Below are 16002 nucleotides of genomic sequence, written 5' to 3'. Positions count from 1 at the left end.
CTGAGATTGCTGAATGACCCAGGTCAAGCCAATAAGAGCATTGCTTCCTCCCTGACAACAAAGATTGATCCAAGGGGTGGGCTCATTCAGAGCCAATCAGAGTTCTTCCCTGGGAGCAATATCAAGATGCCAAAAGAAGGGAGATCTTTGTTTCTGCTGTGTTTGCTTAATTGGGTGTGTCAGTAGCTGCTATGTTCCCTCCATCTAAAAAGTCTGTCTACAGAGACTAGAATGAGATCCACAGAAGGAAAGAGACAAGCAGAAATGAGAAACAATTCACACACGCCAAAAAGAAAAACAGAGGGAGAGAAGTAGGCAGAGTGACAGAAAGTGTCACAGAGAGAGAGAGAGCAAGAGCATGTGTGAGAGAGCTGATTGGCTTAAGTCACCACTTCAAGTACTTGAGACTCTGGTACCCGTGTCACATTCTGACATCACGAACCATCCCCATAACCTTCTTAGGCACCTAAGCCAACCATCCCCTCTTGCATATAAGCCAGTTCTAACCGGGGCTCTGACACTGCTATCCAAAACTCCCTGACTAAGTGGATCCTTCCAGCTTTTGTCCATGCCTAGTATTCTGATTTCCTCCCAGATTCCACAGTCCACGATCCTATTCCTGAATTTCTGGTTGACCTTGGACCAGTCTCTTCCTTCCCTTGACCTCAGCCATGCCCCTCCTTAATACTATAAATCAATCTTCAAGGGCTCTCTGTTTTGTTTTGTTTTTGTTTTTTTACCATTGGGGACATTGAAATATCACCTGGATATTGGGTGATATAAAGAATTATTACTAACTCTGTAAGGCATTGATAATGTAAGGTGTTTATGTTTTAAAATAATCTACATTTTAGAGCTGGAGTTGGCAAACGTTTCTCAGAAAAGAGCCAAAAAGTGTATATTTTAGGCTTTGCAAATCATGAGATAAAATTGAGGATATTATGTAGACATTTACAACAAGAGAGAAAACTGGAAAACAAATTTCCAATTTTAATTGATGAAATCCAAAAACACAGTAAATCATTTGTTACCAATTTTTGTCATACAGGTGTATTAATGAGCAAAATGGAATTATTTTCGGGGGATAACATCTTGCTCAATTAGAGTTCAAAATTAATGCTCCCTGTCATCAAATCAAGTAATAAAAGCTATTTTTAGCCCTTGGGATTTGGCCCATTGGCTTTAGTTGGCCATACCCTGTTTTAGAAACATGTAACAAAATATTTAAGAACAATAGGATGATTAACATTCGTTTCAGAACGTTCCAGCATTAGGGAAGTGTGTAATATAGGTGAAAGGATTGGTTTTGATTGAGTGGGATGGTGGTATACGAGGGTTCCTATACTATTTTATTTATGTTTCAGACTGTTCATAATAAAAATTCTAAAACAATTCTGTAGACAGAGATGACCCTTGAGTATCACCTCCAGAAATGCATCCCCAGTTCCAGGAGATAACTATCAGACATGAAAGACTTCCTCAGGATTTCTGGTATTCGGGAACTTCCACAGAGGACAGAGGTTGATGCACGAGATGCCTCTTGCTCACCCACACCGCTTGTGGAGAACTGCCCCAGCCCCTGCCCACAGCCCAGGACCGAGAGACGGCTCTTGTCACGTGACTCTAAATAACCACTGATTGGTTGGGACTGTCACCTGACCAGAAGACAGTCAAACCATTGGCCATTCAGTAACCTATCATGTGGCTGGCTGAAGGACGAAAGTTGACCTGGACCAATGGGATTCTAGTACGTGACAATATAATCTGGGAAATCCTGGGACAGTGAAGGTGCTGGTGGTAGGTGAAGGTGAAATTCAGAGGTTGGGAAGTAAGGAAAGAGACTGGAATAGCGCATCAGGGAGCCAACACTGTGAAAATGCAGAAGCATGAAGGAGAGAAAGGCGCCAGAGAGTCAAATAAATGAGTCAGAAGGTTGGTAGAAAGAAAGGAATGAAACAGAGGTGAAGAGAGATGAGATAGAGGGGAGCCAGTGCCCAAGCTGTTGCAATTTATTTATATCCTTACAATAATACCCCCTCCACACACATCTTTCCCAAAACAACATACATTAAGCCTCTGCTCTGATGAAAACTCCAGCAAATCTCTTTTTCTCCACACTTCAGTTTGGACACCTGCAATGAAGTGACTCATTTCCTTCTACCACAGCAGAAAAGCTCTAAGCTGTGAGAAAGATTTCTCTTTCTCCTAAGGAAAGAGAATTTGTCGCTAAGAGTTTTGCAGGCTGTCAATGCTCTATTTCTCCATCTGGGTGGTGGTTCCGTGGTTAAGCTGCTCATGTATTTCCTGCACCCTACTCTATTTTATAATGGGGGAGGGGAACTCTCCCCTCAAAGCTTAGGAACACTAGCTACTCAGAAAAACGAAACAGAAGTTCTTTCAAATCTGTCTTTTGCAGGCCAGTCCATTGAGTATTTGGAAATTCTTGTGTGTCTTCTCCCCTGAAACTAACCTCCCATTCCTCCAAGCCCTTCTAGAATAAGGGGGATCACTCCAGGCAGTGGTGATAGCCAGAGTGGCCATGGAGGTCCTGGTCTCTATAGACCTTGCAGCGAGCCTCCCAGCAAGGCGCAGACCCCCGTCCTTCCATCCCTCCCCATAGGGCCAAAGCACAGACAGGCAAGGAGCCAGGCTGAGTTGTGAGTTTTATTGAAGAGGGTCCAAAGCTTGTTCTAGCATCAACCCCTGCTGCCTATGGTCTTCTTGATCCAGTCCAAGTAGCGGCAAATGTTGGTGTAGACACCAGGTCTCTCAGGCCGCCCACAGGGGTCTGATCCCCAGGATGTGATGCCCTGGAGAACACCACCACACACCAGCGGACCCCCGGAATCTCCCTGGATGGGGAGAGTAGAATACTTTTACCTAAGATGTCCTGTGGTACCCAGCAGTTAGTACTAGTTCTGTAGCATGATTGGATCCCTCTAGCCAATAGGGGTAAGAGCATTGTACCCCGGGACCAGTGGTGAGACACAGGGGTGGGGCTTCATGTACAGGGACACAGACTGGATGTCCTAGGATTGCCCTAGGATTTCCCCTGGGGGAAATCCTGACCAAGGAGGCAAGAAAATGGTGTCTCAAAGGTCCAATTCAGAAAGAAGACAGTGAGGATTACGTGGAGGGAACTGAGCTGATGTCTCCATTCCTGGTCAATGGTGAAAAGATCTTTGAATCCAGTTACCAAACATAGGAGGAAGGAGCAGAGTTCTTGTGGACACACACACACACACACACACACACACAGAAGGGACAATGGCGGGAGTCTTTGGGGAAGAGATCATTGTCTCTATGGAACCGAAACCATCCAAGAGATGAGATTTCATGGGACAACGTGAAATGACTTCATTCCTGGCCAATAGGAAAGAAAGCATTGAAGTATTGTCTTCAGGGACCAATCATTAGCAAAGGGGGTGGGGCTTCCATGAGGGATGTAAACCTGGGGGAGCCCTGAGGACCCAAATTGCAGTCAATAAGAAGGAGTGTGTTTTATTTATGGCAAATCCCAAGATTTGTTATCTTGGGTATGGGGACCCCGTCGAGGGACCATTAAAGTCAATGGCTCCATTCCCTAGCCAGTTGGCAAGAAAGATTTGCTCCCCGAGGGACCAATCATAGGAGAAGGCAGCGGTGCTAGGGAACCCAGTCAGGTCCCCCCAAAAAGTGGCTGACTAATTGGTCAGTGATAGAGTGAGCACAAAATCCCAAAACTAATGCTGAGGAAGGGAGCAGGGATCTTGCGTACCCTCTAGCCTCAGAGTCTTTCCCTCATGGACATCTCCTCTTACCCCCTTATCTCCTCCTCCCTCTAAACCCCATCCTGAAGACAAGGGTTCCCAGGAAAATTATAGCAACAATTCAACATTCCTGAACCCTGTGCAGTGTGACCTGCAAGAAGAATGTGGCCTTCCCTGAACCTGCTTCCCACTCTAGAAATAGGGGTAACCTCTCTGGTCATTAACTCCTTGAGGTCACCCTCCTGCCAAGCCTCGAGCTTCTATGGGGGGTGAGGGACAAGGGAAGAAGGGGGTTTCAGAAGTCACTCACCTGGCATGAGTCGGCCCCATTGCTGTCGCCTGCACAAATCATAGCATCTGTGACTTTCCCGGGGTAGACATCCTGACACTTCTTCTGGGGAAAGATTTCTACTTCTGCGCAGTTGAGGGTGTCAGGAAAATTCTCTGAGGGGGCAGAGGTTGTAAGTTCCCAGAGAGAGCAACCATTTTTCCCTCAATCCCTGTTTGGATCTAATCTCCCTTCTGTACCCCCATGGCTGCACGGGAGAGTTTTCTGACATATTTCACAGGGGACATCATTTCTCGCCACATTAAACAAAGCCATGGCCCCTGCTGTTTGCTTTCCATCATCTAGAGAAGGGCTGTTGGACTCTACCTTCTGTTTCTTGTCCAGTCATTTCCAAATTAGGGACCGGGCAACTGGAAGACATAGAGGTGTCCCCTTGTGACACCTCTAACCTTGTCTCTCTAATCTTCCCAACCCCAGACCACCAGGTCCCCAATGTCAGCTAAATCCTACTTCTTCCAAAAGTCACCTCATCTTAGAAACCTTCCCTGACCATTCTAATGAAGACACCACCCCTCCATCACTCCCTATCTTCTAACTCTCCATGATATTTCTTTATAGCACTTACCCCTACCTAATAATTCACTTTATATGTATTTGTTTATTGTCTGTTTCCCCACCTAGCATGCAACTCCATAGGATAGAGACTTCACACAGTAAAGCGGCTGGGGCATACCTGATACTCACAAATAAATGTTGAATTAATGACTAAAAGTGAAATTAATCAGGTAATGTACACCACGGGGAATATAGTCAATAATTTTGTTACAACTTTGTATGGCGACAGATGGTAACTAGACTTATTGTTGTGATCATTTTGCTGTGTATACAAATGTCCAATCATTATATTTACACACAAAACTAATAGAATGTTGTGGCCAACTACACTTCAATTAAAAAAGAAAGAAAATGGAATTAATCTTCCTTATTAACCTTTGAGCAATAGAATTGGGGGGGAACTTCTTTTTTTTTAATTTTTTTAAAAGATTTTATTTATTTATTCGACAGAGATAGAGACAGCCAGCAAGAGAAGGAACACAAGCAGGGGGAGTGGGAGAGGAAGAAGCAGGCTCATAGCGGAGGAGCCCGATGTGGGGCTCGATCCCATAAGGCCAGGATCATGCCCTGAGCCGAAGGCAGACGCTTAACCGCTGTGCCACCCAGGCGCCCCGAGGGGGGGAAACTTCTACGTGGCACCTCTGTGATCCAGAAGCTGTATACATACTCACAAGCTCATTGATTGTGAGAAGTCTGAACTCACAATAGCTTTTTGAAAGACAGATACAGGGATACCTGGGTGGTTCAGTCGGTTAAGCACCTGACTGTTGGTTTTGGCTCAGGTTATGGTCTCAGGGTCATGGGATCGAGCCCCACGTTGGGCTCTGAGCTGAGTGTGGAGCCTGCTTGAGATTCTCTCTCTCCCTCTCTCTCTGCCCCTCCCCCTGCTCGCTCGCTCTCTCTCGCAAATAGATAAATCTTTTTTAAAAAAAGGAAGAGGGATATGTGCATTTGTCCCATCATTCATTTATCCACGCATTCATTCAACAAATATTTATCAAGCACCTACTGTGTACCAGGAGCCCTCCTGAGCACCAGGAATACACAATGAAGAAAATAGATTTAACCTGAGGCCTCATGGAGCTTAAAAATCTATTATCTATCTATTACCTAAAATCTATTATCTAATCGTCAAAATCTATAATTTTACAGATGAGGAAAATGAGGCCAGAGATGGGAAGGGGTTTGCCCAGAGGAAAGGGCAGAGCCATGGTTTGAACTGACCTGACTGATTTACGAGCAGGTAGGTTTCCACAGCATCCCATTGTCCCCTTAGAAGTAGAAGTCAGACGGGCAGGGATCAGAATCCTGTCTTTGCTTGGCAAATCCTGGCTTTCCTGGTGAATCACATGCCTCTCTGAGCTGAGCCTCAATTCTCTCACTGTGAAGCAGGGTGAGGGCTGCCTGGACTCTGAAGTCCCAAAAGGAGGACTTCAACGGAGGTCCAGACTTTGGGTCCAGAGTGAGGAGGGAGCTGGAGACCTAGACTGTGGGTCTTGGGAGAGGAAGGGACTGGACTCCTGGGTGTGAAGGACGAGAGTCTCTGGCACCAGGAATCATGGGTTCAAAAGGGAGAAGATGATTAGGAGCTTGTTTTCTGGGGCCCCTGAGGAGCCCATATACCCCAAGCCTGTTAAGAAGATTATAGAAAATCCTGTGCAATGGAAAATTTCATAACATGGTGCTCTCCATGGAATACCTGGGTGGCTCAGTTGGTTAAGCATCTGCCTTCGGCTCAGGTCATGATCCCAGGGTCCTGGGATTGAGCCCCGACTTGGGAATCCCTGCTCAGCAGGGAGTCTCCCTCTCTCTCCCTTTGCTTCTACCCCCTTCATGCTCTCTCTCTCATTCTCTCTCAAATAAATAAAATCTTAAAAAAACAAAACAAAACAAAAAAACCAAGGCACCTGGTGGCTCAATCGGTTAAGTGTCTGCCTTTGGCTCAGGTCATGATCCCAGAGTTCTGGGATCAAGTCCCCCATCAGGCTCCCTGCTCTGCGGGGAGCCTGCTTCTCCCTCTGCCTCTCTCTCTCTATGTCTCTCATGAATAAATAAAAATTTAAAAATAAATAAATAAACCCGTTGTGTTAACATAAAGAACATTAAAACAAAACAAACAAACAAACAAAAACCAAAAAAAACAAAAAACAAAAAAAAAACAAAAACAAAAACAAACCATGGTACTCTCCACCGGGAAGGAGACTTTCTTTCTTCTTTTCTTTTCTTTTCTTTTCTTTTCTTTTCTTTTCTTTTCTTTTCTTTTCTTTTCTTTTCTTTTCTTTTCCTTTCCTTTCTTTTCTTTTCTTTTCTTTTCTTTTCTTTTCTTTTCTTTTCTTTTCTTTTCTTTTCTTTTCTTTTCTTTTCTTTTCTTTTCTTTTCTTTTCTTTTCTTTTCCTTTCCTTTCCTTTCCTTTCCTTTCCTTCTTTCCTTCCTTCCTTCCTTCCTTCCTTCCTTCCTTTTGAAGCTGGGTGTGCAGCCCAAGTCAAGGCCTGAACTCAGGACCCTGAGATCAAGACCTGAACCGAGATCAAGATTCGGACTCTCAACTGATGGAGCCCCCAGGCGCCCCGAGGAGGCATACATCCTTTATCCACTCATTCACCCATCCATTTTTTGGGGAACCTGGTTTAACAATCTGCTATTTTGCTTTCTTTCTCCCACCACTCCGTTAATATTTTGGCCTTCTGGGTTTCCAACATAGGCCACCTATGAATCTCAACCTCACAATCACTGTCCCTTCCCTATCTCCTTCTGGAGGCAAAGCTTTGCCAATGGCTTGAGGTCCACTGGGCCAGCCAGCTCCTCCTCTCCCTCCTACTACCTCGGGGGCTGGTGACGGTGCCCCAGCCCGAGATGGTGCACTTCTGGCCAACTTCAGGGCAGTGATCCGCCAGGTTGATGGGCTTCACTTTGGGCCCTAGGGATGCCCGACGGCGTAGTTGGATGAGCATGAGATCGTGGCTGTGGTCCTCATTGCTGCCGTTGTAGCAGGGGTGCGGGATGGATTGAGCCACAGCTATTTCTTGCTCTGAACTGTCTTTATTCTTCAGGCTGTGATCCCCCAGGCGTACTGTGTACTTCCTGTAATGGTGGAGAGTAATTGGGGACCCAGGCAGGAGTCTGGGACCCCGTCCCCTCCTCCCTCAGCCCTCCTCTTTCAGACGCTCGGTCTCCAGCTCTCTTCTTCCCCCCTTTCCCCAGGCCCCAGCCCACCTCTGCCCCAGGTATCCACTCACTGTTTTTTACAGTGGGCTGCTGTAAGGACCCAGTTGTCATCGATGAGGACACCCCCGCATAGCAGCCGGATGCCCTGGAACAAGGCTATCTGCCAAGGCTGCGAATGGGCCTCACACTCCTGGCCGCCCAGCACCTTGGACTCCTGTGCCCTCAAGCGTCCTGCAGCAGGAGGGACAGGGTTTGGATCGTCACCCCCTGGGGCAGCGCAGAGGCCAGGAAAAACCACTGTGGGTTCAAAAGGACCTACAGCGAGTTCTCTGCCTGTCTCCTCTCATGCCCACACCGGGAAGGTGAGGCCCCCCAACATGCACGGGCTGCCACACAGATGTGCATGTCCACTCATTGAAGCCCATGAGTCACACCGAGTCGCACACCCGAGCATGCTTCCACATGCTCCCACATGCGTCTGCAAGCCATGTCTACTGGGCATGTCTGCACCCCTCAGCAAGCAACCTTGCCGGCTTAGCATGCTCGCGCAGTATTCCACACAACCAGACACACTCTTACCCACTGCCGTGTGTGCGTGCCTCCGTCCACCCTCAGGAAAGCCCGAAGACGTTCCCAACTGTGATCGCACGTCCCCCCCGCCCCCCCCCCGGCCACCATCACAAGCACCTGCCACGCATTCCTGCAGGCTCCCGCCAGGCCCCCTCACCTGCCCAGGCTTCCAACAGCAAGAGCAGGAACATCCAGGTCCAGACCGCAGCAGGTGAGGGATGTCCCATGGTGGGGTCTGGGAGAGGGAGAAGGCAGGGCTGAGAAATGAGGAGGGAGGAGCCCTACGTCCAGAAGAAACTTGAAATAAGAAAGCAGAGCATCTGGAGCCATTCTTCTGGGTCCTGCAGGAGGAGGGGCGTGGGGACCCCCGCTTCTTACGTCTGAGGAAGAAGGGGGCAGACCCCAGATTTCTGAGTCTGAGGAGAGGAGGTGGGAGCTGGATTCCTACATTCCCAGGAATGGGAGAGTTAGAGTCCCAGACCCCTGGATCTGAAGGAAGAGGGGACTTGGCATTAAGATTCCTAAGTCTTGGGGAGGAGGGGGCCGGGGTCCAGATTCCTAAATCTTGAAGGAGGAAGGGGTCTGAGATTGGGGTCCTGGGCCCTGGGAGAGCAGGGGCCCGAGGCCTGATGCCCGTGTCTGAGAACTGTGGCATCTCACCTTGCAGAATCCAGGGGGCGGGGTCACCGACTGATTCAGACCCAGAGTAAGAGGCCCCAATACTTCAGCTCTGTCTGCCTGGTACTAGGTTCTGGAGGCTTTTAACTGGGAATCCCCGCCTCCCGCTCCGCCTCCCGCTCCGCCTCCTCCCGCTCGGGAGCCCGCAGAGCATCTGGGAACTGGAACCCTGTGTATGAGTGAGGAGGGGCTGAGGGGCTAAGGGCCTGAAAGGGAAACTTTGAGGGGTGCGGGTTGTGGTGGCTAGGATCTGGACCTCCCCAGGCTTGGGAGAGAAGGACAGAAGGACGTCAGTGCTGTGACTTCTGGGTCTGAAACAGAAAGGGGCAGGGACCCGGACAACTGACTCCGAGGGAGGAGGGGGCTGGGGATCTGGACTCAGGGTCCAGGGGAGGTAGGGGTTGGGGGTCTGAACTCCTGGTCTGAGGGAAGAGGGAGCTGGAACCCAGAATCCTGGGTCTGAAAGAGGAGGGCGCTGGGAATCTAGACTCTGGTGCTGGAGGAGGGGCTGGGATCCAGACTGTAGGTCTGAGAGAATAGGGACTGGGGGCCCAGACCCCGAACTGAGGGAAGGGAGGTGAGGTCTGGACTCCTGGACCTGGGAGGGGAAGGAATGGGGTTCTGGATTCCTGAGTCTGACGGTGGAGGGGGCTGGGGACCCGAACTTTTGGGTCGGGGATGGGGGGAATAGGCTGAAGTTTTGGTCTGAGGGAGAAGGGGGTTAGGGGCTGAATTCTTAAGTCTTTTTAGGAGTGACTTGGAGCCTGGGTTCTTGTGGTAGCAGGGGGCTGCTGCCACTAACTGGAAATGGAAGAAAGATGAGTCTTCTGAGGGCGGAGCAGGCCGCGCCCGCTGCCCCCTGAGAGGTCCAGGATCTGGGAAGGCAGGTTTGGGAGGTAGCGTGACCTGGTTTCCCCTTCCCCTGGGGGCGACGGGACCAGCCCAAGCAGAGCCCAGCGGCCTTGCTGCAATAGGGCTGATGGAGACAGACTTTAGGGAGGACCAGTTACTAGGGGCTTAAGGGGGAATTGCTGTACGGTGGCTGTTCCGTGTGTACCCATCGCCGCCCACCCGTTGCCCTTCCTTCATCCTACAACGCAGGCAAAGGGAAGGCGCGGCTCCCCGCGTTTATTGTAAAATCTTCCATTGAATCTGAATGAATCGAGACCCTCCCCCAACTTCTCTCAGTCGGGTCCCCGCCAGGATTCAAATACCCAGGGGCGCGGGCGGAGAGGCGGAGCCCGACCGTGCATAGGTGGCTAGTAGGGGAAGCTACAGGGCCCCTGACGTCACGGGGGCGGGCTCTCCCACTGAGGGGGCGGGATTACAGGGGGCGGGGCCCGGAGGGGAAGTCTCATTGGGCAAAGTTCCGAGGGGAGGAGCTGTCTGAGGGAGGTGCTCCTGGACCGTAGCCACAGGTGAAGCTGTTCCACGCGGGTGGTGCCAGCTCTGGTGACGTCACGGCGGCGGGGCTACAGGGGCGGAGGTGTATCCCCGCTGCTTTCCGACCCGGCCGGCCCTGAGGGCGCCAAGCCTGAAGATCCAGAAGGCGTCTCGGGGCAGGTGAGGCCACGCTCCGAGACCTCTGAGGCCAGAGCTCTGCAGTTCCCCGCTACCCTCCTCTCTTGTCGCCCACGGCACGAGGGCTCAGTTGTCTTCCATGGTCTTTCGGATCCAGTCCACGTAGTGGCACACGCTGGTGTACACAGCGGGGCGCCGGGGTTTGGAGCAGGGCTCAGCACCCCCGGACACCACACCCGCCAGGGTCCCATCGCAAACCAGGGGACCCCCAGAGTCACCCTGTGCGCGGCAGAAGAGCAAAGAAACGTTTAAGCAGGTGTATTCATGATATTACACTGGCCACTTCCTCTCAGGAAGCCCCCAGTTTCCTCCTCTCCCAACACCTTAGCATCCAGGCGGCCAGTCCCTCCTCCCTCAGACCCAGGAGTAAGAGCTTATAGCCCTCACCTCACCCCTGCACTTAGGACTCTGGGATCCTAGTCCTCTCTTCCCCCAGGACTTAAAGTCTGTCCTCCCAGTCTCTCCTCCTTTAGATCCTGAAGTCCCGGCCTCCAGTCCCCTTTAAATCCAGGAATCCTGGCCTTGGCCCCATCCTCTCCCAGCACTCAAGTGTCCCGGATCCCTCCTTGCTTTCATCCAGGAATTCTGGGGCCCCCAACTCTCTAATTCCCTAGGATCCAGAAATCTGGCAGGATACCCATTCCCCTCTTCCCCAGAGTAGGTCTTACCTGGCAGGAGCCCCGGCCGCCCTCCCAGAGGCCAGCACAGAGCATACTGTCTGAGATGTGGCCCGGATATGCCCGACGGCAGAGTTCATGATCCAGGATGCTGATGTTGGCACATTGTAGTGTGAGAGGGTACTGCACTGTTGGCAAAAGACAGCCACCCATAGAGTATCAGCAGCTGTGCCCATCACACTCAGCAGCCCCTCCCCCCAGACCCTTCCCTAAGGAACCACTCTCAAAGATAGAAAGACTCTCAAAGATAGACTCTCTCTATCTCAAAGATAGAAACAAGAGATGGTGACAAAGAGAATCATAACATAAAAGAGAAACAGACGTTTGAGGAGAGGGAGAGAGCCAGAGAGAGAGCCAGAGAAACAGAAAGATGGGAGAGCCAAGAGCCAAGAAGAGATACATACACGACCCACAGAGAAAAATAGAGACCACGGCAGGAGTTAGACCTCTTAAGGGGAAAGAGATTCTCAGAGGAAGCAACGAAGAAAGAGAAAAGAGCAAGAAACAGTCCCAGAGATGCCAAGGGAGAAGGTAATGAGAAAAGGAGGAGACATTTATGGTCATTGACAGAGACAAAGATAAAGACTTAAGAGATTCTAGACACAGAAAGGGAGATACAGCGTGTATAATATAGAGATGGATAGAGATATGCATATATCCACATATATAATCTAGGGGCATGGATTCAGATGGGCTTGACAGGCAAATAGAAGTGGGTGGAGGGGACTGTGCGGACACAGCAGCCAGTAGGGGGCACTAGAGTGGCCCAGAGAACAGCATCTGGTCCATTGATGCCGCCCAATTGTCACTATTTGGGGAATGTGGGTCCCACGTTGCCAGTTCTTTGAGTTTTCTCAGCAACTGCAGAAATTTGGCTTTTACGTAAAATCTCCCAAGCTCAGACTCTTTTTTCAAGGCATTTTGAAAACAAAGACTGATGTGGGAGGCTAAATGTGGTTAATGGGTTGCTGATTTATGACTCTGAGAGACGTAGGCCTTATTTCAATTCTATGAAGTGTATATTTTCATATTTAAACATCTCTGAAATCAGGTGCGTCTTCCAGCAAATGGTGTCATACAAGGATCAGGGGAACTTTTTTGCCCTGTTTTTAGTGGTTGTAAATAATGATACATCTAGTAATTTACAGCATCTTGGATTTTTTCCTTATCTATCTATCAAGAGAAGAAAAGGCAGAGATAGAGAAATAGGGGGGATTCAGACCCTCAGCATGAGACAGAAGGGATTGGGTTGTGGGCAAGGCTATACCCTTAGGACTGGACACGGCCCCCCAGCCCGAGATGAGACACTGGGTGCCTGGGGAGACGCAGGTCTGGCTGAGGTTGAGGGGCTGCACGGCAGGTCCCAGGTATGCCTTCCTGGGCAGACGGATCAGCATGATGTCATCACTGTGGTCATGCGCCCTGAGGTCTTTGTTGAACCCAGGGTGGGGGAAGAAGTCGGTGGCCCGGAACAGTTGCTCTGGGCCCTCCCATTGCCAGAGGTGGTGCTCCCCAAGGCGGACCCACAGATACCTGTTGGGACAGGCTTCAGAGGTCAGGCTGGGTGTCCACCAGGATGATACGGCTCCACAAGCCCTACACTCTCTCTGGGCCCCATCGTTTCTGTATGACCCAGAGTGCTGTGTGACTTAAAGCAAGGCACACACCCTCTCTGGGCCCCACCTTCTCACTCCATCCCTTCGTCTGCCTCTACCTTTGTAGCTCTCCCCTAAAAGCTCACACCCCTTCCTAGTGCCATACCAAGTGAGCCACCTTCCTTCCTGCCCCACCTGGAGCCTTGGTGGTGACCTGGGTCCCCTGGAACTGTGTAGGCACATGGGGGCTCCACCTACCACACGACAGCCCCACCCCCTGCCCCCACAGGTCTGGTGGCTTCTGTGGGGAGTGGCTCTGTGTGTGTGTGGTGTGTGTGTGTGTATGTGTGTGTGCATGGACGGGGATGGGAAATGGAAAATCCCCAAGCTGGGGTCATGCATGGCCTTAGGCTTCTCCTGTCAGCCATATCCCTCACCCTCAATGCGTGTCTCTCTGAGGCCTGACCTCAAGCTCTCAGTTCACTTGTTCTGCTCTGGGCCCCTGCCCTGGACAACTGGGGACTCTCTGGGGATGTGCATGTCTATTCCTTGGCCTCTGATCTCTGACCTTAAGGACCAGGCTTATGACTGAGAATTCAGGATTGGAAAGAGTATGAGACATTATTTCTATCTCTGTCACCTCGTTGCCTGGGCTCCGTGTCTGGGAAACCAATTTCCCCCAACTCGTCCTCAAGCCTGAATCTTTCCTACCTCCATATCTCTGCTTCTCTCCTTAGTCTTCGGAACTGAAATCTGAACATTCTTCTTCTGGTCTTAAGTACAGACCTGAGCTGAAAGAGGCCCTATTGTGGAGCAATGCATGATGGGAAATTCCCACACAGCATTCTGTGCTTCATTCAGCACCTGTCTTTCATTCCTGGAGAGAAGACTATCAGAACAAGATGGGCTACCCCTTTCCAGAGGTAATATAGAAATTCTGGATTTCTGCATCAGGTAGATGCTAAGATTCTGTTGGAATTCTAGAATTCCAAGATTCTAACACCCTAGGAATCCACGATTCTAGAATTCTATGTTCTAGAATGCTATGAATCCAATATTCTAACATTCTATATTTCTCTAGGTCGAAAGTCTGGGGTTTTAAGATTATCTGAATGAAATCAAGGATTTAAAGAGCCTAGAATTCTAGTATTCTGGGTTTATAAAATGAATTTCATCAATCTAGAATTCTGTAATTATTTTTTTATGTATTTTAAAAAGATTTTATTATTTATTTATTTGCCAGAAAGAGAGGGAGGGAGAGCACAAGCAGGGGGAGTAGCAGGCAGAGGGAGAAGCAGGCTCCCTGCTGAGTAAGGAGCCAGACACAGGACTTGATCCCAGGACCCCGGGATCATGACCTGAGCCGAAAGCAGACGCTCAGCCAACTGAGCCACCCAGGCGTCCCTAGAATTCTGTAATTCTATGATTTTAGAAATTTAAGAATCTAGAGTTCAAATAGTTTGAGACTCTAGAATTCTCTCAATTAAAACTTTGGGGATTTTAAGACTCTGGAAGGATAGCATTCTAAGATGTTTAATTCACCAGATTCTAGACGTTTATATTCATAAACGTCTAGAATTCGATCGATTCAAGATTCTAGAATTCTGCAAGTCACAGGATTCTGGGATACTGTGAATCAAAGATTCTAGGACCATGAGCTTCTATATTCAATGAACCTAGTTAGAATACTGAACCTAAGATTCTAGGGTTGTGCTGGCCAATACAACTATTGAGCACTTGAAACGTGGCTGGTCCAAATTGAGACATGTCCTATGTGTAAAATACACTTCTGATTTCAAAAGCGTGGTATTAAAAAAGACTAAACTATATCATTCATAAGTATTTAAAAAGGGATTGCATATTAAAATATTTGTTTGACCATGAGAGACTCTTGACTCCGGGGAAACAAACTGAGGGTTGCAGAAGGGAGGGGGTGGGTGGATGGGGTAACTGGGTGATGGGCAGTAAGGAGGGCACGTGATCTCATAAGCACTGGGTGTCATACGCAACTAACGAATCATTGAACACCACATCAAAAACTACTGATGTACTATATGTTGGCTAATCGAATTTAAGTTTAAAAAATAAAATAAAATAAAATAAAATAAAATAAAATAAAATAAAATAAAATAAAATAAAATAATGGTTTGAGGGTGTCAAGTTAAATCTATTATTAAAATTAATGTTAATCCTTTCTTTTTTACTATTGTAATATGTCTACTAGAAAATTTAAACTTGGGGGGCGCCTGGGTGGCACAGCGGTTAAGCGTCTGCCTTCGGCTCAGGGCGTGATCCCGGGGTCCTGGGATCGAGCCCCACGTCGGGCTCTTCTGCTATGAGCCTGCTTCTTCCTCTCCCACTCCCCCTGCTTGTGTTCCCTCTCTCGCTGGCTGTCTCTATCTCTGTCGAATGAATAAATAAAATCTTAAAAAAAAGAAAGAAAGAAAGAAAGAAAATTTAAACTTGGGGCACCTGGGTGGCTCACTTGGTTAAGTGTCTGCCTTTGGCTCAGGTCATGATCCCAGGGTCCTGGGATCAGAGGGACTCCCTGCTCAGCAGGGAGTCTGCTTCTCCCTCTGCCCCTCCCCCACCTGTGCACACACACTCTCTCTCTCTCCCTCGCTCTGCTCTCTCTCGCTCAAATAAATAAAACCTTACAAAAAAAAAAAAAGAAAAGAAAAGAAAAGAAAATTTAAACTTAACTATGTGGCTGGAGTTTTTACCCACAGGGCCGCGCTGCTCTAGGCTCCTAAGATTCTACCAGTCTGAGTCTCAATTCTAGAATTCACCGAAACTAATGTGGAATTTCGTGGATCTGAGATTTTAGGAGTCTGTGACTCCGGATTTTTCTGGGTCAGAGTCTAGGTTTCCAAGAGTTTTGAATTTTAGACCCTTATAATTAGATTCTTCGGGACTCTAGAATTTGGAGGGTCAACTCTGATTCTAAGAGGTGAACTTTTGGGCACAGAAAAGAAGGCGAAATCCCTCCCAACCACAGCTCCCTCCCTCCTCTACCGAAGGCCCCTTGCCCCCCTCACCCCTCCCTTACCTCCTAACCCCCCCCCCCCCCCACTTGCCCCCCG

At 49.1% G+C, this 16002-nt stretch overlaps 2 protein-coding genes across 2 annotated transcripts in view; both read right to left on the bottom strand.

The window, feature by feature from the left end:
- Positions 1-2696: 2696 nt before the first annotated feature.
- Positions 2697-8644, bottom strand: KLK8 (kallikrein related peptidase 8). The gene is made up of 5 exons (XM_040633001.1): positions 8546-8644; positions 7890-8049; positions 7475-7734; positions 4060-4193; positions 2697-2852 (listed from the first exon to the last, which is right to left on the bottom strand). Exons 1-5 carry the CDS (start codon positions 8613-8615, stop codon positions 2697-2699), a joined length of 780 nt encoding a protein of 259 aa, XP_040488935.1. The 5' UTR covers positions 8616-8644.
- A 2069-nt stretch (positions 8645-10713) lies between these two features.
- Positions 10714-16002, bottom strand: part of KLK9 (kallikrein related peptidase 9) — a 6054-nt gene continuing 765 nt past the window's right edge. Inside the window, exons 3-5 of the mRNA XM_040634408.1 lie at positions 12592-12964; positions 11316-11452; positions 10714-10866 (exon numbers count right to left, since the gene is read on the bottom strand). Of these exons, the coding sequence (XP_040490342.1) occupies positions 10714-10866; positions 11316-11452; positions 12592-12964 (663 nt within the window). The remainder of the gene's footprint in view (positions 10867-11315; positions 11453-12591; positions 12965-16002) is intronic.

The sequence above is a fragment of the Ursus maritimus genome, unplaced genomic scaffold (assembly GCF_017311325.1).
Source record: "Ursus maritimus isolate PB19 unplaced genomic scaffold, ASM1731132v1 scaffold_19, whole genome shotgun sequence".
NCBI lineage: Eukaryota > Metazoa > Chordata > Mammalia > Carnivora > Ursidae > Ursus > Ursus maritimus.
Note: the sequence above shows the minus strand (reverse complement) of the source record. Positions and strands in the feature narration are given on the sequence as shown.